We start from the raw sequence: 26921 nt of genomic DNA on the forward strand, positions 1-26921 counted from the left end.
TGGAAGCTGTAAGACTGAGCTCCCGGTGGACAATTTGGAGGTTTTGAGGCCAAATTGAGGGTGTATCCTTGCCGGACTATTTGGAGAACCCACTGATCGGAGGTTATGAGAGGCCACCTTTGGTGAAAAACTTTCAACCTCCCTCCGACTGGCAGGTCGCCCGGCACTGACACTTGGATGTCGGCTATGCTCTGCTGGAGCCAGTCAAAAGCTCGTCCCTTGCTTTTGCTGGGGAGCCGAGGGGCCTTGCTGAGGTGCACGCTGCTGACGAGAGCGAGCGCGCTGGGGCTTAGCCTTGGCCGCAGGCTGTCGAGAAGGAGGATTGTACCTACGCTTACCAGAAGAATAGGGAACAGTCCTCCTTCCCCCAAAAAATCGTCTACCTGTAGAGGTAGAAGCTGAAGGCTGCCGGCGGGAGAACTTGTTGAAAGCGGTATCCCGCTGGTGGAGCTGCTCTATCACCTGCTCGACTTTCTCTCCAAAAATGTTATCCACACGGCAAGGCGAGTCCGCAATCCGCTGCTGGAGTCTATTCTCCAGGTCGGAGGCACGCAGCCATGAGAGTCTGCGCATCACCACACCTTGAGCAGCAGCCCTGGACGCAACATCAAAGGTGTCATACACCCCTCTGGCCAGGAATTTTCTGCACGCCTTCAGCTGCCTGACCACCTCCTGAAAAGGCTTGGCTTGCTCAGGGGGGAGCTTGTCCACCAAGCCCGCCAACTGCCGCACATTGTTCCACATGTGTATGCTCGTGTAGAGCTGGTACGACTGAATTTTGGCCACGAGCATAGAGGAATGGTAGGCCTTCCTCCCAAAGGAGTCTAAGGTTCTAGAGTCTTTGCCCGGGGGCACCGAAGCATGCTCCCTAGAACTCTTAGCCTTCTTTAGGGCCAAATCCACAACTCCAGATTCGTGAGGCAACTGAGTGCGCATCAGCTCTGGGTCCCCATGGATCCGGTACTGGGACTCGATCTTCTTGGGAATGTGGGGGTTTAGTTAATGGCTTGGTCCAGTTCGCCAGCAATGTCTTTTTGAGGACATGATGCATGGGTACTGTGGACGCTTCCTTAGGTGGAGAAGGATAGTGCAGGAGCTCAAACATTTCAGCCCTGGGCTCGTCCTCCACAACCACCGGGAAGGGGATGGCCGTAGACATCTCCCAGACAAAGGAAGCGAAAGACAGACTCTCGGGAGGAGAAAGCTGCCTTTCAGGAGAGGGAGTGGGATCAGAGGGAAGACCATCAGACTCCTCGTCAGAGAAATATCTGATGTCCTCCTCTTCCTCCCACGAGGCCTCACCCTCGGTATCAGACACAAGTTCACGGACCTGTGTCTGAAGCCGTGCCCGGCTCAACTCCGTGGAACCCCGGCCACGGTGGGAGCGTCGAGAGGTAGACTCCCGCGGCCGCACCGGCGAAGCTCCCTCCGCCGACGTAGTCGGGGAGCCTTCCTGGGAGGCGACCGCAGTCGGTACCGCAAGCGGCACCGATGTCGGAGACCTCACCCCGGGCAAGGGGCCAGCCGGCGCCTCACTCGACGGTACCGGTGGCGCAAGCACCCCCGGTACCGGAGGGGAAGGGCGCAACAGCTCTCCCAGAATCTCTGGGAGAACGGCCCGGAGACTCTCATGCAGAGCGGCTGTGGAGAAAGACGTGGAAGCCGATGCAGGTGTCGATGTCAGAGTCTGTTCCGGGCGTGGAGGCTGTTCCGGGCTGTCCAGAGTGGAGCGCATCGACACCTCCTGAACAGAGGGTGAGCGGTCCTCTCGGTGCCGATGCCTGCTGGGTGCCGACTCCCTCAGCGACCCAGAGCTCTCGGTGCCGACACGGGAAGGGGACCGGTGTCGATGCTTCTTCGACTTCTTGGGACGAAGCACGTCACCGGAGCTTCCCGGCACCGACGAGGAGGACGTAGAATCCAGCCGTCGCTTCCTCGGGGCCGAGGCCGAAGAAGGTCGGTCTCGGGGGGGCTGTACCGCAGGAGCCCTCAGGGTAGGGGGAGACCCACCCGAAGGCTCACCGCCACCAGCAGGGGAATGGACAGCCCTCACCTGCACTCCAGACGAAGCACCACCGTCCGACGACATCAGCAGACGAGGTCCCGGTACCACCGACGTCGACACAGTTGTCCGATGTCTCAGCGCCGATGCAGAGGATCGATGCCTCGATGCACTCGATGCACTGGCGGCCAAGGATGAAGGTCTGGACGCTGGAGACGTCGATGCACTCGATACCCCTGGTGCCGATGCCGACGAAGAGCCCGAGAACAAAACGTTCCATTGGGCCAATCTCGCTACCTGAGTCCGCTTTTGTAAAAGGTCTCAAAGACTACAGGCCTGCGGGCGGTGCCCAGCCCCCAGACACTGAAGACATGACGCGTGCCTGTCAGTGAGCGAGATTACCCGGGCGCACTGGGTGCACTTCTTGAAGCCGCTGGGAGACTTCGATGACATGGGCGGAAAAATCTCGCCGGCGAAATCGAAACTCGTAATTGCGGTAGGCACCAAAAACGAGGGGAAGAAAAAATTCGACCCGAGGCCTGAAAAAAGGCCTACCCTGAAGACGAAAGAAAACTTACCGGGGCAAAAACTGGAAGTAGCGGGAAGAGAAAAAGACCGGAAAGGTCCCCTTCCAAATCTTTTTTTTTTTTTTTTTTCGTAGCGAAACCAAGAAAGGAGACGCGCGAGGTCAACTTTAGGGGCGCGAACGGCGAAACATGACCGTACCGAGTGCGGACAAAAGAAGACTGGCCGGCACGAGCCGGTTTCGGGCAGGAAGACGGCCGCACATGCGCGGTGCGCATCGGCGCGCGAGGGCTAGCAAAGACTTTGCTAGTGAAGATTCCGGATTGGAGGGGCTGCCGTGGATGTCACCCATCAGTGAGAACAAGCAGCCTGCTTGTCCTCGGAGAAGGGGTTGAATGGGAGGGTTAGGATACTTCAGTAAAAATCTAAAAACTGGAGCTACTGTTTGTGTAGTTGTATGAATAAGAAATCTTACTGTTATGGAATTGTTACATATTTTATATAAGTGTGTTGGTTCGGTGTTCTAAGTTGTGGACTGATTTTATACACTGTTGTTGTGATTGAATCAAGCACAGTCTAATGTACCGGGATTTTTCAGTCTTTAATAAAGGCTTCTAATAAATTTTTAAAAAAAACTTTCGTCTTTTATGGCAGTTGAGGACGTCCTTCGCTATGCCTCCGTCCCTGCTCTAACCACTAAGCCACTCCTCCACTCCACTACCTTGAAATTTGGACATACCTGTGTGTGTGTGGGGGGGGGGGGGGTAGTTCAGGACGTCCAAAATGTTTGAAAGAAGGACGTCCACACCTCCGTTATGCCTCCGCTGACACATACATATCTCCCACCCCCCCCAGGGACCTGCATACTGCCCCCCCCCCCCCAGGAACGGCCATATTTCAAGGGAGTGGAGGAGTGGCCGAGTGGCTAGAGCACTGCTCTTGCAATCCAGAGGTGGCCTGTTCAAATCCCACTGCTGCTACTTGTGATCCAAAATCCAAATAAATAAAGGGGGTGTCAGAGGCATAGCAAAGGCATGGACATTCTTCTCACAGAAACATCCACATTTTGGACGTCCTTAACTGCCGTTGCAAGGATGGAGGCATAGAAAAGGACATCCTTCACCCATACTCTAAAAAAACAGACAAAAGTTTTTAAAGTTGTTTTTTTTGTGGTGGGAGGTGGTTAGTGACCACTGGGGGAGTCAGGGGAGGTCATCCTCAATTCCCTCCGGTGGTCATCTGGTCATTTAGGGCACATTTTTTTGGCTTGGTCGTAAAAAAAAAAAGACCAAGTAAAGCCGGCCAAGAGTTCATCAGGGACGCCCTTCTTTTTTCCATTATCGCTTGAGGAGGCCCATCTGTTAGACACACCCAAAGTCCCTCCTTCGCTACGCCTCTGACACCCCCCCGGGAACTTTGGCCATCCCCATGACAGGAAGGACGCCCATCTCCCGATTTGTGTTGAAAGATGGGCGCCCTTCTCTTTCGAAAATAAGCCTGATAGCTGCTGGCTCCTCCCTGATTCTGCCCCTGGACTGCTCAGGCTCTGTCCGAACTTGACATATGCAGTCTTTGGGAATATTCAGTGGAACTGCTCAGTTAAGTGCTGCTTATGAAGTCAGTTTTTAAAGCTTCACGTTTATTCTATCCAAAGCCATTTTGAGAACAATGTGAGCGGATAGAGAAGTAAAAGCAGCTCCCCTGAAGCGGCAGTAAACTTGCCAAACTTAATCAGTGTTGTTACAGGCTTTTGCATTTCAGCACATTTCATTCTGGAGGTGGAAATAAACAATGGGAGATTAGAGATGGCAAGGGATTGTGGGTTTAACTCATCCCTATTTCAGTTGTAGCTCTCAAGGTACAATAAGTATATTGTTGTCCCCAGAAGATCATACAATCTAAGGAGACCTTTTACTAAGCGGTGGTAAATAAGTACATAAGTATATAAGTACATAAGTACTGCCATACTGGGACAGACCAAAGGTCCATCAAAAGCCCAGCATCCTGTTTCCAACAGTGGCCAATGCAGGTCACAAGTACCTGGCAAGATCCCCAAAAAGTACAAAACATTTTATGCTGTTTATCTCAGAAATAAGCAGTGGATTTTCCCCAAGTCCATTATAATAATGGTCTATGGACTTTTCCTTTAGGAAGCCGTCCAAACCTTTTTAAAACCCTACTAAGCTAACTGCCTTTACCACATTCTCTGGCAATGAATTCCAGAGTTTAATTACATGTTGAGTGAAGAAAAAGTTTCTCTGTTTTAAATTGTAGCTTCATTGCATGCCCCCTAGTCCTAGTATTTTTGGAAAGAGTAAACAGACGCTTCACGTCTACCCGTTCCACTCCACTCATTATTTTATAGACTGCTATCATATCTCCCCTCAGCCATCTTTTCTCCAAGCTGAAGAGCCCTAGCTGCTTTAGCCTTTCCTCATAGGGAAGTCATCCCATCTCCTTTATCATTTTCGTCGCCCTTCTCTGCACCGTTTCTAATTCCACTATATCTTTTTTGAGATGTGGTGACCAGAATTGAACACAATATTCGAGGTGTTGTTGCACCATGGAGCGAAACAAAGGCATTTTGTTTTCCATTCCTAATAATACCTAACATTCTATTTGCTTTCTTAGCCGCTGCAGCACACTGAGCTGTTTCAACTTATCATCGACGACGACAACTACATCCCCTTCCTGGTTGGTGACTCCTAACGTGGAACCTTGCATTACGTAGCTATAATCCGGGTTCCTCTTTCTCACATGCATCACTTTGCACTTGCTCACATTAAATGTCATCTGTCATTTAGACAACCAGTCTCCCAGTCTTGTAAGGTCCTCTTGTAATTTTTCACTATCCTCTTGCGATTTAACAACTTTGAATAACTTTATGTTGTCAGCAAATTTAATTACCTCACTAATTACTCCCATCTCTAGGTCATTTATAAATACCTTAAAAAGCAGCAGTCCCAGCATAGACCCCTGGTAAACCCCACTAACTACCCTTCTCCATTGAGAATACTGACCATTTAACCCTACTCTCTGTTTTCTATCTTTTAACCAGTTTTTAATCCACAATAGAACACTACCTCCCATCCCATGACTCTCCAATTTCCTCTGGAGTCTTTCATGAGGTACTTTGTCAAACGCCATATGAAAATCCAGATACACAATATCAACCGGCTCACCTTTATCCACGTTTGTTCACCCTTTCAAAGAAATGTAATAGATTGGTGAGGCATGATTTCCCTTCACTAAATCCATGTTGGCTTTGTCTCACACTACTGAGTGCTTCCCACGTGCCAAAAATGCACTACTGTTAGGCAAACTCAGGCACCCTGCATAGTTCAGGCATCTGCACATGCCTTCCCAGCTCTAAAAAATATGCTGGGGGTGTTTGGAGGGTGGAGAGTAGGCATGCCCAGTGCTAATTGGCTAGCACAGCTACATTGCTAGACTCCAACCGATTTGCACATGGTTAGTGTGTGAGCCCTTTCCACCTACTAAATAGGTGTCAGTAAGGGCTCATGCCCTAATGGCCACATGCTAATTTGGAAATTAGTGCCTGGCCATTAATGGGAAAAATGGAAATGTAAATAATTTACAGCCACGCTGAGTGGTCTCAGATGCGAGGAAACCCACAACCTAATCTGAGCGAATGGTCCCATTTAGTGCAGCTTAGTAGAAGGGGCCCTAAGTTTGTACCTTATGCAATGAGGAGTTGAATGACATACCCTAGATCACAAAGGAGAACAGTGGGATTTGTGCCAACTTTCCTTGGTGCTTAGGCCAGTGCTCTTGCCATTAGACTACTCCTCCACTCTCTTAAATCCTCATGTACAGCCTTGGCTGAATTAAGCACTTTTTTTCTTTATAAAGGTCTTTATTAGCAGATTAAAAACAACAATGGAGAAAACCACAAATGTTCAACTGCACAGCATTTCACAAACCAAAATGAAAGCCATTGCAACAAAAATCTAATAAAAATTAAAAAAAAACACCTAACAATACCTCTATTTTAACACTTTTTAATGATATATATAAACTCTGCAAATTTTACACACCATCAAAATGTATAGGTAACAGTATACCCCTCCCTGAGAACTTTTTAAAATTCTGTGCATGCCTCTGAGCTAGTGGAAAACCTGACAGGGACATTTTTTCCAAATACCCATCTCTTTAACATGGCATGCAACAAAAATCAACCAATGTGAATATATACAACTCCCCCACATATATTCAGAACTGTCTTACAATAACTGCTTGTTATACTACTACCATGTTTTAACATTATCATGCTAACCAAAATCCTGCTGTAACACTAAATGTCTATTTTCTGATATATTTCCATTACTCATGATGTACTGTAAGCCACATTGAGCCTGCAAAGAGGTGGGAAAATGTGGGATACAAATGCAATAAATAAATACATGCATTCCCATTGTAAATTTGGGGATACACGTGTAGAATTTTGGCCTGCCCAAGCCATGCTCAAATCATGCCCCCTACCCCACACACACACACATTACCATCACCACCACCACCATTTCCCTTGAAATCTTTTCATGGTGTGTAAATCTCTAGGGGTAAAATAACTGCTTCCTGAAATTGTCATTCACAAGTGTATGAGATCCACACTTGTAAATGTCACTATTTACAAGTAAAGAAGTTTCTGAAATAACTTCTTGAGTATGTCACATGAGACATAAGTGGAGAAGAAGAGGTGGGGATTATACTTCAAACTAGTGGAGGAGTGGCCTAGTGGTTAGGGTGGTGGACTTTGGTCCTGGGGAACTGAGGAACTGAGTTCGATTCCCGGCACAAGCGGCTCCTTGTGACTCTGGGCAAGTCACTTAACCCTCCATTGCCTGCCGCATTGAGCCTGCCATGAGTGGGAAAGTGCGGGGTACAAATGTAAAAAAACAAAAAAAAAACTATACTATACCTTGCTGTAATGGGAAGTGCCAACACTTCCTCTCCAACACTTTCCACGTCTACCATCATGGCTAGTTCATATATCTTCACAGTGTTAGAACATAGGGTCACCTGAATGTAAAAGACAAAACAGAATCACATTCAGAAAGAATAATACTTTAAGATAACCAACTGCTTCATTCTTTGCATTGTGATAATTAAGCATCATTTTTTTCTATCTGTTAGCAAAACTAGCTTTACAAATTTTTACGTAATTTATACATGTAAAACATATTTTACCTGCATTAAGCAGCTATCTTAAAAATTTCCCTACCTCAATGTGGCTGGACATATGCACATTATATTAGGGGCAATGTAACATATTTTTATTTGAAGTAGCCCTCAGCTCCACTCCAACCCAGCATCTTCCCTTTCCCACCATCCCATGGGCTCCCCCAAATGTGTCCAATATATCTCTCCTTCCCTACCTCTCAAGTCCTCCCCCCCCCCCCATGGTGTTCAGCAAGTCTCTCCTTCCCTCCCCCCCTTCCCATGGTCTCTAGCATCTCTCTCCTGCCCAAGCCTATATGGCTGTCCAAATAAGTGGCCAAATAAATAAGGGCAAATAAAGAAGAATGCAACAAGAGGATCATGGAAAAGATTACCAGATTAAACTCAAAGAAGCAAAGAGGGAAATACAGCTAGCGCACATGGAAGCAGAAATAAAAATGGCTACAGATGTAAAGATGTAAAAAGAGGTGATAAGAGAGGTGATAAGACCTTTTTCAGTTGGGGAAAGGAGAAAAGCTAGGAATGGTATTGGAAGACTGAGAAATGTTGAGAATGGATATGTGGAGATTGATGAGGATAAAGTGAACGTGCTAAATAAATACTTCTCTTCAGGTTCACGGAAGAAAATCTTGGAGAATAACCATGGTCGGCTGCAGAGGGTATATCTGGAAATGTAGATATTGCACCCTTCAACACTGCCGCTGATAGACAAAGCCGGTCCCGGGGCAAACAATTTTAAGGGCCACCCCATGCATCCTCCCACTCCCCCCCCCTGTACCCCCATATCATCAGTTAAAAGTAAACGTTTTGATAACATTCATAATATATTATAATAAGAATATAGAATGCTTAGAGACAGGCTACTGACGTGGTAGTATTCTAATGAAGGAATGTCAAAATTGATGCATCTTTCTAATTCAGTCTCAATGGCAAGCAATCCTAAACTGCTGAGTCTTTGTTGATCGAAGCACACTTTTAACTTTTATCAGGGTGCTGAATATCGTTCAGCTTGAGCCACAGATACTGGTAGAGTACAAAATATGCATAAAGCAGTACAGACATTGGGAAACAGTAAGGACAGATTCAAACACTAGCTTATTCAGTAGTTCAAGAGGCTCCATTGTGTCGTTTCTAATATTTGCTGTGTGAATTGCATTTAAGTGTTTTATTTCTTCAAACAATGCTGAAGAAACGTTAGCACTGTATTTGGAGTAAAATATTTTAATCTTTTCTCCTATTTCTTCATCAGATAAGAGGAAATACATCCAAAGGGAGCTGAACATTTCATTAAGTTTCACACGTTTCATATTGCACCATTACATTTGCAATAACATAATCAAAACATAAAAGACATTTTTTGAACCATTCTTCACAATCACTTTCATTTACCTCTGATATATTTGATTGGTCTGGTTCATCAGCCATTCTTTTTCTTTTTTTAATTCTAATTTGTGGAAATCCCATGTGGAAACTCACATTTTCAGCAACCAATTTACTTTCTTTCAAAATGGCATTTCAATTTTCTCTAATAACTTTCAAGTTTGATACTAAGATCTGAATAAAGTGAGCTATGGCATAGAAGTGAGCCATGTTGTTCTGCAGTGCCTGGGAGGGGGGGGGGGAAGGTGATGTACTCGAGGTGTGAGTAAGAAAGGCATCAAGGAACTGGTTGAGGCAGTTTGAAATGGCAGGCTGAGTGAGGCCTGTGCTGACAGCTAGCACAGACTGGAAGCTCCCAGTGGCCAAAAAAGAGAGAGAGGAGTGATCTTGTGGTGCACAGGGATGGGATTGTTCCTACGGGTCCTGGCCTGCAGGAGGGGTTGGAGCTGGTCACAAAGGTGCTGAATGGCAGCCCTGTCGAAGCGGTACCTATTGAGACACCGCAGGTCAGTAAGGTCTAGGAAACTGGTACGGGGCCTGAAAACTCTGAGAAGTGAGTATCTCCTGCAGCGCCTCCCCTCCAAACTCTCCTCTTCCTCTAACATGTGAGCCACCTGCGCATTCAGTGCATCCATTTCCCGACACTACAGGTGCAACCCAATGACCCCAGTGCTCACCTCTCCCTACCAACCTGGTGAAACCCACCACCAACAAACACAAGCTGACACCAACAAACAATGCAGTCACACATAGCACAGCCACACAGCAATCACTATCTCTGCCACTGAAAACACTCCTGCCACACCCTCTAGCCACTCACTCTCCAAGCAGCAGCACACACAGATCAGAGAAATACAGACACCAAACAGGTAAGGGGATGTAATGAATGGAATGTGGGCTTGGGGACAGTGAATGGAGGGGGAGGGGATGGGGAGATACAGAGGAAGGAGTAGTAGTGGCTGGGGTGGGGGGCTAGTAGGGGTGGGAAAGCTGAAAAGGCAAAACACAAAGGAGGCAAGTCAGGGTGAAAACGTTCAGACTAGGGCACACAGACAAACGGCGGTAACACAGCACTGAACAACTTTCTACTTTCTCTCAAACCAAATATTCCTCCACAAAATCGCTATTGGGTCTAAAGATGACAAAGCTCGGGGAGGAAGTGACGTCACGCTGCCTAATGGCTGCTTGATTCTGTGGCTCCGTTGCTTCCCCGCCGTTAAAATAGCTATACTTGCCTTCATCAGCCTTGAAGTGCGGATTTTTTCTTGCCCGGAGATCGGTGCTGGTTCGCTGTTCCGATTGTGCTGTGAGAGTTGGGTAATGTCGGTGGCGAAAAAAGACAGCGGGAGGCAGCCCGCCAAATCTGTGGCGAAGACACCGCGCCACCATGCTTCCCCTCCATATTCCGACTCGGATTCAGCAATGTCATCGGCGGAGGTTGGTTCCATGATGCAGACTCAGAGCTTCCCTAAGGACCTGGCAAAAACGCTAGCTGACATAAGACATTAAATCGTCTAAAGAGGAGATTCTCGAGCAAATGGACACTCTGAGTGTGGATCTACATGAGCTGGGAGGTTGGGTAGAGGAGTTGGAGACTCGTGTGGAGGGACACGATGAATTATTGAGTACTGCTGATTCACGCCTAAATAAGATCGCTGCAGTGTTTGAGGAACTACAATATAAACTGGATGACCTGGAGAATCGTGGGAGAAGGAATAACCTCTGTTTGAGGGGGGTTCCTGAGGTGGGAGACAAAGAGGATGTCCCTACAATTGTTAAAGTGATCTGTGGCAAACTGCTGGGGTCAGAGGAAATGGAGATTGAGAGGGCATACTGGGCGTTTGGAAGACCAGTTGACAACAGGCCGATTTGCCATTTTCCCAGTAAAGGAAGAGATATTACAGAAGGCGCGCCAGATGTCCTCGGTGGAATACAATGATGCTCGGATAACAGTTTTTCAGGACCTGTCTCAAAATACTCTCAGTCAGCGGCGGGCAATGAAGCCTGTACTAGAGGTATTAAACCAGCAGAAAATCCCAAGTCGGTAGGCCTTTCCCTTTGCACTTTGATTCACTGCGGGGGGCAAGAGGCACCATATCCATACTGTAGAGGAAGCGTGGAAGATACTATGGGGCTTAGGAGTGACCTCTGTAGAAGCACCGACAGCTGCTGACCCGATTACGAGTGTGAGAGCTAAGCTGCAGAGGTGGAAGAGAGTGGAGGGAAAAGCCAAAAAAGTCGGTGCAGCTACTTGAACAATTTGTGGGACTAGTATTTAAGTAAAGTTCAGGAACCATTGAATGTAAACTCGATTTAATTAGGAAATTGTTTGTTCCTTATTCTGTTGCAATTATGTGTTCTTGCGGAAGTACGGGGGTGGTATTGGAGGGAAGATTGTGTAGATGGGCATATGGTGGGGATGGAGTATGAATGTGTCAGGTGGGGGGGTTGCAGGTGCTAGGATTGAGTGGTTTTGGGGTGTGGGTGATGTACTTCTCTTACAGTACCCAGGCGGGGTTGGAGGGGGAGGGGCTACTCCAGGGGGTGGGCACTGGGCCTGGTGGTGGAAGATCTTTGGGGGGGTGAGGGGGGAGGGAGGGAGGGGGATGGGGGGTTAGGTGGAGGGTGGGGGGAAGTGGCAACAGGAGTCTCCCAGGTTGTGCAGTGTGGGACCTATAATTTCCTGTTCAGGGTTTGACATGACAAGAGGCCTAAAGTTTTTGTCCTATAATGTGAAAGGTGTCGTGCTCCTCACCTGTGCGTTCATCGCCTGCCCCGCTCCCTGTTCGCTCCGCTCGGCGCCTCCATGGAAGGGAGCGTCGGGCATTGGCCCGTGTGGCTGGGCCGACGGTCTTGCGGCCACACGCCGCATCTTCGCCTGGGGGCGTGGGTCCGAGGGGGCGTCCTGGTCCCTACGGTGGGGCGCCGGCCATCTTTGCAGGGCCGGTGCCACGGTAACTCCTTCTCTTCTGGGTGTGGGACCCGGGAGCACGAGAGATCTTGCTCCACCTCTGGCTGCCGGGATTGGGCTCCTGCACCGCGGCTCCACCCCCCTCCAGCTGCCAGCCACTCCTGAGCCTCTCTCCTCAGCTGACTCCGGTTGCTCCCGATGGTGGGGGCTATTTAGAAGCGTCTACTCCTTCCCTCAGCGCTTTGGCTTCTACTTTGGTAGATCTGCTTGTGCTCCTGTGCGACTTTGTCTACTGCTTGCTGTCTGACCTGATTTGACCTCGGCTGGGATCCTGACTACGCGCTGCCTGCTGCGTGACCTGACCTTTGCCTGAACACCGGATTATGCTCTGCCTGCTGCCTGGCCTGATCTCTGCCTGAACACCGGATTATGCTCTGCCTGCTGCCTGACCTGACCTTTGCCTGAACACCGGATTATGCTCTGCCTGCTGCCTGACCTTTGCCTGAACACCGGATTACGCTCTGCTTGCTGCCTGACCTGACCTTTGCCTGAATACCGGATTACGCTCTGCCTGCTGCCTGGCCTTTGCCTGAATACCGGATTACGCTCCGCCTGCTGCCTGACCTGACCTTTGCCTGAACACAAGATTATGCTCTGCTTGCTACCTGACCTTTGCCTGAATACCGGATTACGCTCTGCCTGCTGCCGGACCTGACCTTTGCCTGAGCACCATATAGTTCTCCACCTGCCGCCTGACCTGACCTTGGTCTGAACACTGGATTGCCCTCTGCCTGACCTGACACCTGCCTGAGTCCTGACAACTTTCTGTTTGCCGCTTGATCTGTTACCTGCTTGAGTCCTGTTTGCGTCCTGCTCGCTGACTGACCTGGTTCCTGCTAGATTCCTGTCTACTCCTTGCTTGGTGCCTGACCTACGACTGCCTGTACCTAGCTTCTCTCTGCCTGTTGCCTGTGGCCGTCTGACCCGATTGTATCCGGAAGTCCTGTCGGCTGCTTGCATCTGGGGGCTCAACCCTTGGGGAACGGCGGTCACCATAGGTGAAGCCGCGGGGTTGCTCGGTTGCCTAACGGAGCGCAGGTTTGAGTTTCCGCCTCTGTGTTCCTGACGGCACAAGAACTCACGAACATGACAAAAAGCCTGAACTCGCCACAGAAACGCCAAAAGTTATTTAAAGAACTAACTCGCATCCGCAGGTGGTGTTTCTTCAGGAAACGCATTTGAGAAGGGAGCATGAAAAGTTTTTATCACAGCCTCAATATCCATTTGTTTTCTGTGCATCTGCTCTAGATGGGTCTAAGAAATGGGGGGTGGGGGCGGATCCAAGATGGCAGCATAGCAGGACGCGTCGAGAGGCAGTTCTGGGGTCCCGTTTGGCGCTAAAGTTTTTTCCGCGACGATGCCTCATACCAAACGAAAGGGGTCTACGAGGCTAGCTCCCCCACCTACCTCGACGTCCTCCCCGTTCCACACGGGGCTCGAGCACTTCTTCTCGCCACTTTCCCACGGAAACAGAGACATGAATCCCGTTGCGCGGCCCTCGGGAGAGGCGGAGACCATGCTGGGAGAGGAGGTGTCTCTTTCACCACCAGCAATGCTGAAACCTCCGTGCCCAGTGTCATCGACGAGTCTGGTTGAGAAGCAGCAGCCTACCGGAAGTGTTTTGGCTGCTGCTCCCAGTGAGGGTCAAGAAACGTTGAGGAAGATGCTAAGAGCAGAGGCAGGAGCCTCAGGAAAAGAACCGGAGGTAAATCTTGAGATGATTTGGAAGAAGCTGAATGAAATGGATACAACTTTACATCAGACATCAGGTGAAATTAGAGCCTTTAATAGTAAATTTCAAGAACTTAATTCTAAAGTGGATTTAATTAAAGAAGAAACTGTTGAAAAAATTCAAAGTGTTCAAAAGAATGTTGACTTTTTACAGGAATTTAGATTATCTGTGATTAAAGACAATATAGACATTCGGAGAAAGATGGAACAGATTGAGAATTTCAATAAAAGACTAAATTTACGTTTGTTAAATTTCCCTAATCTCCCTGGGATTACTCCCTATAATATGTTCAAAAGATATGTGAACGAAGTTTTACAAATTCCTTTGGAAGCTATTCCGCCAGTAAACAAATTATATTATATTCCTGTTCCTAAGGGAGAGAAAGGGAAAAAACAAGAGCTTCAAGAAGTCAATCTGGACTTAAATAATATTTCAGCAATACTGGAACAGACATTGGATGAAAATACTGAAAGATCCACTTTAATTGTGTCATTCATTTTTGAACAGGATTTGAATAATATAATGAAACTTTATTTTAAGAACTTGAAAACCTGTTTTGGGGGAATTAAGGTTCAGATTTTCCTTGATGTAGCGAAATCTACCCAACAAAGAAGGAAAGCTTTCCTTGCGTTAAAATCAGAAACATCTGATATAGGAGGGAACTTCTTCTTGGCATTTCCATGTAAATGCATTGTTAAATTGGGTCAGATTAAATACACCTTTTATTCACCTGAACACGTTAAATCATTTCTTGATTCAAGGCAGCAGTAATGATATAAATATAACGTGGGAATGTTAAGCCACTATCTTTTTTTTCCCCAATTTTGTTAATAAATACTTGTTTTAAATCCTCTCTAAATTCCACCGACCCCTCTCTCACCTTAATGTGGTCTAATGAAGCAAAAAAATTTATGTTATAGGAATTTGATAGAATACGATTTGTATATCTGTATAATTGTATGATATTTCCTTAAATGTTGCTTAATTTCCTCTTATGAATCATGGCTGTATTTCAATAACAAGTATTTTCTTGTTGTAATGTTTAAAATTAATAAACAAATTTAATAAAAAAAGAAATGGGGGGTGGCCATACTGCTTCACTCCTCGTTGCAGTTTCAGGTGGTGAAGGTGAAGCGAGACAGGGAGGGGAGTTTTTTGCTACTGAGTGTATTGTTGGGAGATCTAGCTGTAACACTGGCTTCACTTTATGCAGAAGGGGTTTTTGACTAAAATGGTGGGACATTTTTCTTCTATCCCTCAGGGTAAACTTATTGTCGGGGGGGGGGGGGGGGGGGGGGATTTTAACGTTACACAGCATCCGGCATTGGACAGGTCAGGCTTGCCCTCGGGTGTAGATGTCATGCTTCCTCAAGCTGTGAACCGGTTTGTTAGAGATCTTGGATTATCAGATGTATAGCGTGTTTCCCATCCGGGGGTTCGAGACTATTCGTTTTATTCCCACCCTCGTGACACTTATTCCCATATCGATTATATCTTTGTGGATGTATCATTGACCCATGGTGGGTGGTCATCAGCTATTGGTACGCCCACCTTGTCGGACCATGCACCGGTCTGGGTTGGCCTTCCTTCACTAGAAGGGGAGGACAAGGAGAAGAGATGGTCCTTGAACATCACCTTGCTGAAGGATGGGGAAATTTTAGCTGGGTACAGAAAGACTTTACAAGAATATGTGGAACATAATGTTGATTCGGGACCCTCTTTGCGGGTTGTTTGGGATGCGTTAAAGGCGGTCTCGAGGGGATTTTTTCTTCAAAAGGCTAGTTACCGGGCGAGGCAGCAAAGAGTTGAGATTGCTCAGTGTTTAACACAATTGAATCTTCTTTTTGAAAGACATAAATTTAATCACTCTGTAACAACTTTGAGGGAAATTCAGGGGCTTTGTTTGAAGTTAGACCAGATATACTCTGATCAGTTAAAGTTTTTTCAGGACCAGCAGAGGCATTCGCACTTTGTCTTTAGTAATAAACCGAGTAGGGCTTTGGCGGTTAAATTGAGGCAGTCACGGATTGATAGGACTATTCTTAAAGTACGGAACAGTACGGGTACTATGGTGACAAACTCAAAGCAGATAAGGGAGAAGTTTCAGTCGTTTTATCAATCTCTCTATACCTCAGATAGTAAGTCAAACCCAGATGAGACACGTAAATTTCTGTCGATATGCTCTTTCCTACACTTACAGCTGGGCAGAGGGAAGCTATAGAAGCTCCGGACCCCACAGCCAGTGGCGTACCAAGGGGGAGGGGGAGCGGTCCGCCCCGGGTGCACACCGCTGGGGGGTGCCGCGGCGCGCGCCTGCTCCAAGTTCGCTAACTTCGCTCATTCGCTGCAGCTCCCTGTGCCCCAGAACAGGTTACTTCCTGTTCCGGGGCAAAGGGAGCTGCAGCGAACGAGCGAAGTTAGCGAACTCGGAACAGGCGCGTGCCACGGCAAACCCCCCCCCCCCCAGCGGCGTGCACCCGGGGGGTGTAATTTCGCCAGGGGGGGAGGTGTCATTTAGCGGGGGGGGGGGGGGGGGAGTGCGCTGCATCGGCGATCCACCCCGGGTGCCATCCAGGCCAGGAACGCCACTGCCCATAGCATGTATTTTCAAGGGAAGGGGGCATACACAGGGACAGAGTATGGGCAGGACATAGACAGGGTTCACATTTACATGTGTAACTAAAAGACTACTTTAAATTATGCATGTACCTTAGGCACTTGCACCTACCCCGGCTCTATGGCTGGCATAAGTACTCATGCCTATATGTTAGGTATTTTAATATTATGGACGGGCTGTCATTTGCAATAACATGGGAAATGTCAACAATGTTGCATATTGTTAACAGACATGAGCAGAAAATACATATCTTTTGGGGGTTTTTGTTTGCTGATAATAGTACGCACTCTTTTAAAAGCCTGCACACTATTTGCACAGAGGGTGCCTCTTTGTTAATCTGGTCGTGAGCCCAGGATCTTGGCCAAGGCATAGGGTGGACCAAACAGGCACTACGCACAACCCCAGCCACCAAGCCCTGCACACACAGCACAAACAACTAGCACCACCGGAAAATGGGAAATAAAGCATTCAGGCAGGCCTCTCGGCCTATCGGGAACCCACTCATACAGAGTCCAAGCATGTGGGCCTCACGGTCAAACAGGAACCGAGTCATACACTGGGAAGGGAGAAAGAACAATGAGAGGTCCCCAAAGGGACTGGAGCACAGGCAACACACACAGCAAAAGCTAGAGACTCCAGGGAACGGGCGACAGCCAGAAGCTACTATAGGAATACACAACGCTGTGCCACAGGGCAGTCAAGGCTAAAGAAAGCCACTCAAAGGAATACTTTAGGCCGTACCATACAGCATGCAAAGGTAAGGGGAAGGCACCTATAGAAATACACAAGGCTGTGCCACACAGCGAACAAGGATAAAGGGAATCCATACACAAGACTGGCCCCTCAACACACAAGGGTAAAGGGAAGCTGCTTATAGGAATACACAAGGAATACACAAGGCTGTGCCACACAGCACACAAGGGTAACAAACAGAGAAAGTTGCCTTAATATACACAGATCAGACAAGGAGCAATGCTCACCAAAATCAAGAGACAGACTCAGCAAACAAAGGGGAAAAAACAAGCTAAAGGGAAGGCTGTTTCTGGGACACCAAACAGCAGGAAGCAGGGCAAACACGGCAGACCAAGGTAAGGCAAACAAAGGAAAACTTAAACAAATGAACAGGAGCAAATACAAGGACAGGGAGGCTGCCGACAGAGGCACGACTACAGAAGGCAAATACTAAATACAGCACATAAAGGGTTACACTGAGGAAAGGGAAACTAAACAAACGAACTGGAACGATACAAGAGACAAGTAGCAACCCCTCCAGAAGACCTGGAAGAATGGCTCGGATGCGTTCGTCTAGAGTCGCTGTCGAGCAAGGCTGTGGGGTCGGTGCAGGAACCGGCATCAGAACCCATAGAGGTTGAGGAGGCGGTACCGGGCTGTCAGGAGACCGATGCACCAACACATCTTGTATGGAGGGCGAGCAATCCTCCCGGTGTCGGTCCTTCACGGGTGCTGAATCCTTTGACGCCCCGGAGCTCCCGGTACCGTGCCTGGAAGGAGATCGATGACGATGCTTCTTAGCCTTCGCTCAATGCACGTTATCGATGCTCCTTGGTACCGACGAGGAGGACATGGAATCCACACGCCTCCTCGGGGTCGGGTCCGAGAGTGGTCGGTCCCGGTGGGCCTGTCCAGCAGGAGTCTTAGGTGGAGACTCACTCGATGGCTCACTGCTCCCAGCGTGTGATGGTCTCCGGACAGCCATTACCTGCACTCCTGAGGTCGATGCGATCCCTGGTGCCGACATCGACACCACCGACCTCGGTACCGACATCAACACCAAGGAGCCAGACGAAGCTCCAAAAAGTCGGTCCCGAAGAGTTTGTCTCAACGCCAGTGTCCGCTTTTTCAAGCTAAGACACAACTTACATGCGTCTGGGAAATGGTCAGGCCCAAGGCATTGAAGACACCACGGGTGGGGGTCGGTACCTGAGATCGTCCGGTTGCACCGAGTACACTTCTTGAAGCCACTGGGAGTCCTCGATGACATGGATGGAAAAATAGCGGCTGCAAAGTCAAAATTCTCAATGGTACCGAAAGAAAAGGGCACAAAAATGAGAAACTGCGTACGTGTGGCCTAAGAGGGCTGCGACGGAAGCAAAAGAAAACTTAAGAGGACAAAAACGAGAAATAAGAGAAGTTTTTTTTTTTTTTAAATTTTGAAGGATAACAGAGTAATCGAAAGAAAAGGGGACTAATAAAAACCGGAGCAAAGCTCGAAAAACGAAGGCTCTTTCTTTGGGCCGAATGGAGAGAGACGGACAAGCGGCCACTCTCCAACCGCGGAAAAGAAAAAACTGAAGCGGGACTCTTGCGCGATGGGCGGGAAGATGGCCGCGCATGCGCGGTGCACGCGCCTCGCGCTCTGGAAGGCTCTGGCAAAGCTTTGCCTATTTTTGCTTGGGAAAAATTGCCGTTTTTGGGCCGTCATGGGTGTCGACCCAGTCATGAGAACAAGCAGCCTGCTTGTCCTCGGAGAACTGTAGTTCTCCAAACAATAGCCACTTTATGCAATGGATTTAAGAACATAAGAATTGCCATACTGGGTCAGACTGATGGTGCATCTAGCTTGGTATCTTGCTTCCAACAGTGGCACTACCTCTGCATGCATTCCCTCTACTGTATCTTTATCCACATTTATCTTATGCATATTCATTGTAGGTATCCTCAAAACTTGATTGGCTGGTTAAGTTCTGAGGACTGGGTTGAGGACTTCTGATTTAGGGTAAAAGTATAACATGACTATTAAATGCATAGCAAACAATCATTTGTTATACCGGAGCTTGAATGAAGGTATACCTGAATGTTGAGGAATCCCTGAGGACGGACAGTTCCATGGCTCGGAATAATGGTGAACTCCTTAGGCTTGATACCTCCTTGACCACCTTTTCCCCACACTGTGTTTCGATTGTCCAAAATCAAACTGGAACATGTAGTGCTTGGATCCCCAGGACCATCTCCTGGGATTCGAAGATTAAAGGACAAGGGTACCAAGGATGTATTGTTTAGAGAGCAGTTTAAAGTATAAGGAAATCCTGTAAAAGAAGATCAATGGTAACTTGGTTTCCTTATGTAATGTATATTTTATTGAATAATTTCTCTATTATGACAGACATCTATGACTAACCACCAGTAATATAACGCCTGATATTCAGCTGGCGACTGTCAGCGTTTTTTTAAACGCTGACCGTCATTGGCCCTCAATATTCAGTGTCGGGCCATGTCTGGGCACAAGCACTGAATATTGGGGGCCAAATATGGGCGGGCAGGATGCCGTAGTTTATGTGGGCTTGGGCCCAGTTAATATTCAGCTGGGATTGCATAAGAGAGTTATGTGGGCCCAGGCTGAATATTAATTGATAAAACCCTCCCAATCTCTCTCCCGGCCTCTCTAATAGCCCCCCTCCCCCCTGAATGAACCCCCAAGCTCTCCACCTCCCCTCATGTTAGGGTAGGCCCCCCAAAACCTACCTGTCTCCCTGGTGGTTCAGTGGGGGTTGTTGGAAGTAGGAGCGCAGCCCCCTTGCTTCTGCCCCTCACAGCTCTATTTCAAAATGGCTGCCACAACCTCTCGTGGTATCTATTTTGACAGGCAGTTGCGAAGGAGAAGGAGTGAAGGGGTGCTTCTGGCCCATTAGGCAGACAAGTAGGCCCGAGGGGGGGGGCTACCTAGACATGGGGGTGGAGGTGGGCCTTTTTTGAAGTACCCAGTTTTCTTTCCTTGAGTCCCTCTGAACCAGTCCAGATGCTTAGATTTGAGCTGTCCTGCCGGAAGGTGGAGACTGAGAACTACTGAACTGTGATGTCATCACTTATGATCCCTGTACAACCCCCTGGCCAGTCATATTAATTATAACAAAGCAGAATGAAGGTAATTGAAAGGAAAAAACTCCCCTAGGAGCTAATGAACCACTGAATAGCGAAACACTAATTAAGAATAAAGCTCCCCAGACTAAAGAACCAACAGAAATAGCAAATTAATCTAATTCAAAATCTTTACAGTTCAGGAGATAGAAAACAAGATGATGCTAAGAACTATGGGTGGGTTCTGGACTGGTCTGGAGGGCTCAAGGAAAGAAAATTAGCAGGTAAGAACTAATTTACCCTTTCTTATTGTCCCACCAGACTAGTCCAGATGCACAGGATGTAACAAAAAAGTACTTGCTGAGGGTGGGACACTGAAATTTCTGCTGCTTACACTTTGGTCCCAAGGGTAGCATATTTTTGTGCCTGAACATCCAATCTGTCATGACAGACAAAAGAATGCATAGATTTTCAGGTTGCCACTTTGCAAATTTCATAAGGAGGAAATAAAGACTGCTCCATCCAAGAAACAGATTGGCCCCTTGTAGAATGACACCAAATTGCAAGGTTCCAAGTCAAACTTGACCTACCTGACTGTAGCTGTTGCAGTTCATACATAGGTGGTAGAGGCATATGCAGTGACATATCATTGCTTTCTTCTGGGCCTCCTTAACCTAGTAGTGCTCCGGGTTTTTATACTTCTTGGACCATGTCCTCCTGGCTCCACTCCTCCCATGTCACTTCTCCCTTGGCTGGGACTATGGGTTTTAATGTGGCTCTGACACTGTGAGTATTACAGTGTTATTGTAATACTCAGATTGTTTAGTTGCAAAATTCCAATAAAACTTTCTTTTTTGCAAAAAAATAATAAAGTTCTCATTGAAAGTTTGTGGGCCTGTTCTCTGGTTCCTTTGGTAGGAGGTCAACTAAAGTCATTTTACCAGAGGTGGGCCCAGATAACTTCTAGTACCAAAAACTGCTAGGAGAAGCGGCAGCATCCTACAGACTACCTCACAGGAACTATAAAAAGATTTTGAATAACGTCCTGGTCTCTCTTCCAGAAGTGGAACTGGAACTACTGCTTCTAACTTGAAGTAATCTGAATAAAGTCTGTCAGACTGCCACTACATGTAGGTGAGAACAACAGTGTAATTCCAGAAACACCTCGGGAAGAGGCCCAGCAGTTTTTGGTACTAGAAGTTATCTGGGCCCACCTCTGGTAAAATGAATTTAGTTGACCTCCTACCAAAGGAACCAGAGAACAGGCCCACAAACTTTCACTGAGAACGTTATTATTTTTTTGCAAAAAAGAAAGTTTTATTGGAATATTGCAACTAAACAATCTGAGTATTACAATAACAATCTTCTAAACATAAAAAAAGAGAAAAAAAAACCCTCACCCCTAACCCACCCTATCCTCTCTAGTACAGTGGCCTGTGCCTATCCAAGCTGAAGAATATCATGCAAAAGCAGAAAAACTGTCCCTTGTCCAGAGGGGGTTTCAGACCTCGTCTTCCAATGTTCATAAACTTTCCAAATGTCATAAAATTTAGTCAGCCGTCCATGTCGCATGGCTGTAAGTTTGGATAGTTGGAAATTTCCCTCTAGTTTCTGTAAAATATGAGACAGAGGAGGCAAAGTAGCTTGTTTCCAGGCTTGTGCAATAACTAATTTACTGGCTGTAAACAACAAAGTAGCAAATTAATGCTGAAGTACAGTAATGGAAGTGGGTTTGTGATGCAACAGACAGCAATCTGCCTGTTGTGGATACGTCTTCCCCAATATACCTTGTAAGGTATCAAGAATCAAGTTCCATTGGTTCTTTACAACAGGACAAGTCCACCACATGTGAAGGAAGGTCCCCTGTTCTCCACAACCTCCCCAACACATATCCAATGTTCCTGGGAAGATTTTCTTGAGTTTCACTGGTGAGTAATACCATCAATAGAAGACCTTAAAGCCATTTTCAATCAAGTTACTGGAAACAGATACTCTAAACAAGTATTTAAATGAACTGTCCCATTGTTCCCCCGTGAAAGATGTGTAATTCTTGCTCCCATTTACTAGTATAATATTGCAATGGAGATTTAGCTAACAAAAGGGCTGAGTATATACGGGTAATACTTCCCTTAGCTCCCCCCCGCCCAGAAGGCTTGTTCTAGTAGGGTTTCTTGGAGGCTGAGGTCTCCACGTGCTTTGCGGTGAATAAAGTCCCTAACCTGTCTATATTGAAATCCAGCCCTTGGTAACAAGCCATATTCTTTCTTCAGCTCTTCAAAAGGAACAAATTCCCCCTCATCCCATATCTGTCCCAGGGCCCTCAATCCATCACAGGCCCATCTTTTATAGACCCGGTCCTGTAGCCCAGGGTCAAAGGAGGGGGCATACTGTATAGCTGTTGACATATAGTACTTCCTGTCTGGAAAGAATGCTCTCCATACCTTATACCAGGTCTATAAGGGATAACCAACTACTAGGGGGGACACCCGGGTCAACTGAAGATCCCTCCCCGGAAGCCATGGAACCGCCCACACAGGGATAGCACCCAACCATTGCTGTTCCCAGTCTAGCCATTTTTTCATACCTCCCCGCCTCCAATCAACTAATATACGCAACTGGGCAGCTTTAAAGTAAAGCTCAAAATGAGGTACTCCCATGCCTCCCCTGAGTTTGGACTGATATAGCATAGACTTCTAGACTCTGGGTGGATGTCTTTTCCAAATGTAAGCAAAAACTCTCCTATTTAATTGATGGAAAAAACACTGTGGTATAGGAAGGAGCAGTGCCATGAATAAGTATAAAAGTTTGGGCAACACCATCATCTTAACTGCCTGACTTCTACCCATCCAAGTCAGTGTTAGGCTCTCCCAACGATCCAGTTCAGCTAAGAGTTGAGTAAGTTTACTCAGAAAGTTAGCTTGATATAACCCCTTTAATTGAGCTGTCATGTGGATACCTAAATATTTAATGCATTTCCATGCCCAATGAAAGGGAAATTGTTGTTGCAGCTGTTGTACTATTGTGGGGTCCAGATTAAGGTTCAAGATTTCTGATTTAGTCATATTTACTTGAAAACCAGAGACCTCTCCATAACAAGTCAGTGACTCCATAGGATCAGTCAATGTCAGCAAAACATCATCAGCAAAAAGCACAATCTTATGCTCCAGTCCCCTTCTTGAGATTCCCCGAACATTAGGTATGGTGAGCACTAGCTGCACTAAAGGCTCAATGGAGAGAGCAAAAAGAAGCCTTGTTGCGTGCCTCAGTGTAACTCAAAAGGGTCCGTATAATAGCCATTGATGTGCAGGCTTGCCAAAGGGGCCGTATAGAGCAAACAGATCCATGACGTAAAGCGCCCCCTGAATCCCACTTTCTGGAGCACCGAGAATAAAAAAGGCCAGTAAACTCTGTCAAATGCTTTTTCAGCATCAATAGACAATAGAAATGAAGGAATGTGATATTCATGAACCCACTGAATAATATGCAGTATAGAGCGTATATTGTCAAAGGTCTGTCTACCAGTTATAAAACCCGATTGATCGGCGTGTATGGGTCAAGGCAGCACTCTCTGGAGTCGATGGGCCATTATTTTTGTCAAGATTTTATAATCAGTATCCAGAAATGATATTGGTCTGTAGGACCCACATTGAACAGGATCCTGTCACGCCTGTTCTAGAAATAGTGAGTCCTTGAGCCAAACAATGTTCGGCGGCTGAACAACTCTGGCCTTACCTGCAGTAGAAGATGATGCGCAGGGCACAAGAAGCTGGAGATGAATCTAGGCACGGTCTCTAGGCATGCGACAAGCAGAAGCAGAAGTCAGGTCCAGGTAAAGTTGCTAGGCAGATGGCAAGCAAATGGCACAGTCCAGGTCCAGGCAAAATTCAAAGGCAGGCGGCAAACAAAAGCACAAACCAGGTCCAGGCAAAGTTCAAAGGCAGGCGGCAAGCAAAAGCACAGTCCAGGTCCAGGCAAAGGTTCAAAGGCAGGTGGCAAGCAAAAGCACAGTCCAGAGGTCCAGGCAAAGGTTCAAAGACAGGCGGCAAGCAAAAGCACAGTCCAGGTCCAGGCAAAGGTTCAAAGGCAGGCGGCAAGCAAAAGCATAGTCCAGGTCCAGGCAAAGGTTCAAAGGCAGGCGGCAAGCAAAAGCACAGTCCAGGTCCAGACAAAGGTCTCTAGGCAGGCAACCAGAAAGAGAGACACGGATCACAGTCTCAGGAACAAGAAGCCGAAGCAGGGAACAGCAGTAGAGTCCTCCGTCAAGTAGCCCGGTCCTCAGGAGCAGCAAGGAATCAGTTGGTAGAAAGCGCTCCTGATAGGCTCTGGATCACAACGTAGGAGGAGACTTGAACCTGAGGAGCCAATCTGGACCTAAGGAGGTGGAGCCAGTCCAACAAGCCTGACGTAGGCAACCCAGCCTGCGCTTGCCACGCGAGGCTCAGCCCGAACGCCGGACACGCCGACGTGCAGCTCCCAGCACCCACCAAGCCCTCAGGACATGCCGCCAGAGACTGCCACCCCGCTGTCCAAATCGCGCTGAGGAAGGGTGGCGCGAGACGAGCAAAGGTGCCGACCCACCCCAACCTCCGAAGCCACACCCGGAAAGGGAGCAGCGTCGGAACGCCAGCCCCAGCAGCACACCCAACGCTCAGTATTCCGGGGGTGAGGCCGAGGAGCGGGCAGGATGCACAGGTAAGGGACGCGACAATCCTTTCCTGGTTTCAGTAACACTGTAATAGCTGCAAGGCACCATGTATATGGGAGTTCCTGCACTCCATCAAGTGAATGAAAGACCCTCAGCAATAGAATTTATTAGAAAATCCATCTAGCCCTGGTGTTTTATTAGGGGGTAGGTCTTTAATAGCCCATAATACTTCATCTAAGTCTATAGGTTTAGATAATTGTTCAGCCTCCCCCACTAACAAAACAGGAAGAGATAAAGGGACCAAAACGGTTTCTATCTCAGTTGTTGTAGGGGAATGTTCGGGGGTATATAGATCTTCATAAAAGTGCAGAAAGCGCGCATGGATCTCCTCTGTGCTAGTTAATATTGTCCCATCCTTCCCCTGAATGGAAAAAAATATGATTACACTGGGCCTGCTGTTTAAATGTATGCACCAGCAACCTGCTGGAGCGATTGCCAAATTCAAAATATTCTTGACGGGTTTTTTCTAGCTGGTCATTAGCCAATTGTATCTCCTGAAGAGACAGGCATAACGCATGTAATTTATCCAAATCAGATTGGTTCTGTGGATCAGCCTTACTTGCCTTTTCTACTCGAGGTATCTATTGGTGTAAGCCCACTTCTTTCACCCTCTCTTTGTTCTGGTGAGATAAGCCTCCAGGGCTATAATATGACCCCTCACAACTACCTTCGAGCCTTCCCATAAGGTAATGGGATCCACCTCCCCCGTATCATTCAGCTCAATTTAATCTTTCAAATATTTCTCTATAGCTGATATATTCTGAGGCTCTAGTAATAGGGCATCAGGCATTCGCCAATATCTAGTACCCCGGCGGCCCGGCCCATATCCCAATGAAATTTCAGGAGAACAGGGGCATCATCTGACCAGGTGCGAGCATGTATCTGCACATCTTGTGTCTCTTTTAAAATGTGAGCATCCCCCAACCACAAATCTATACGAGAGTAGGACCTATGATGGGAGGAATAATAAGTAAAATCTCTATCAGTGGGATGTCTCTGTCTCCATAGATCCATTAAACCCCAACAGGCCAAAAATTGTTTAAATAATATACGCTCCCTTTGTGCATATGAGATCCACGCTGCACTATTTTCCCCATAATAAAATCTCTGTCGGGAGGAGCATAAGAGCTGTAAAAGTCCGCCCTTCGGAACATAAATCCAGAGGATTATAAATAAAAAAAAACTGAGGCTCCGCTGGTACAACACTGGATACAACACCAGCATCAGATATTTATTTCTTACATTAGTATCCCACATTTTCCCACCTATTTGTAGGCTCAATGTGGCTTACACAGTTCTGGAAAGAAGGTTACAGACTCCGGTGTGAATAGTATAGGTTGGTTTGTACAAGTACAATTAAATTAGAATTGGGGTGATTCAGATATCTGATCTTAGATGGTGTGTGACAGATCATATAAAAGAAGGGTGGGAGGGTGGTAATCTGGAAAGACTTCTCAACTATACAGAGCAATATTGGATATTTTCATTGAGCACCATTGAACCTAAGGGATTGAATCATGAGATTGAGTGGATGACTTTAATTTGACAGTGTTCAGCTATTGGCTAATGCCTATGCAGTTCTTGACCTTTGACTGGAGCCCACTATATCGCATGCTTTTGACACTGTCGATCACAGCATACTTCTCGATACCCTGTCCTCACTTGGATTCCAGGGCTCTGTCCTTTCCTGGTTCTCTTCCTACCTCTCCCTCCGCACCTTTAGTGTTCACTCTGGTGGATCCTCTTCTACTTCTATCCCTCTGCCTGTCGGCGTACCTCAGGGTTCTGTTCTTGGTCCCCTCCTCTTTTCTATCTACACTTCTTCCCTTGGTTCGTTAATCTCATCCCATGGCTTTTCCTACCATCTCTATGGTGATGACTCCCAAATCTACCTTTCTACCCCTGATATCTCACCTTGCATCCAAACCAAAGTTTCAGCGTGCTTGTCTGACATTGCTGCCTGGATGTCTCAAC

At 47.3% G+C, this 26921-nt stretch overlaps 1 protein-coding gene across 1 annotated transcript in view; it reads right to left on the reverse strand.

Annotated features, from left to right (window-relative positions):
- The window catches only part of LOC115458860 (hydrocephalus-inducing protein-like), a 174920-nt gene that overhangs the window by 44446 nt on the left and 103553 nt on the right, over positions 1 to 26921 (reverse strand). Inside the window, exons 5-6 of the mRNA XM_030188698.1 lie at positions 19238 to 19473; positions 7467 to 7567 (exon numbers count right to left, since the gene is read on the reverse strand). Of these exons, the coding sequence (XP_030044558.1) occupies positions 7467 to 7567; positions 19238 to 19473 (337 nt within the window). The remainder of the gene's footprint in view (positions 1 to 7466; positions 7568 to 19237; positions 19474 to 26921) is intronic.

The sequence above is a fragment of the Microcaecilia unicolor genome, unplaced genomic scaffold, assembly GCF_901765095.1.
Source record: "Microcaecilia unicolor unplaced genomic scaffold, aMicUni1.1, whole genome shotgun sequence".
NCBI classification, from domain to species: Eukaryota; Metazoa; Chordata; class Amphibia; order Gymnophiona; family Siphonopidae; genus Microcaecilia; species Microcaecilia unicolor.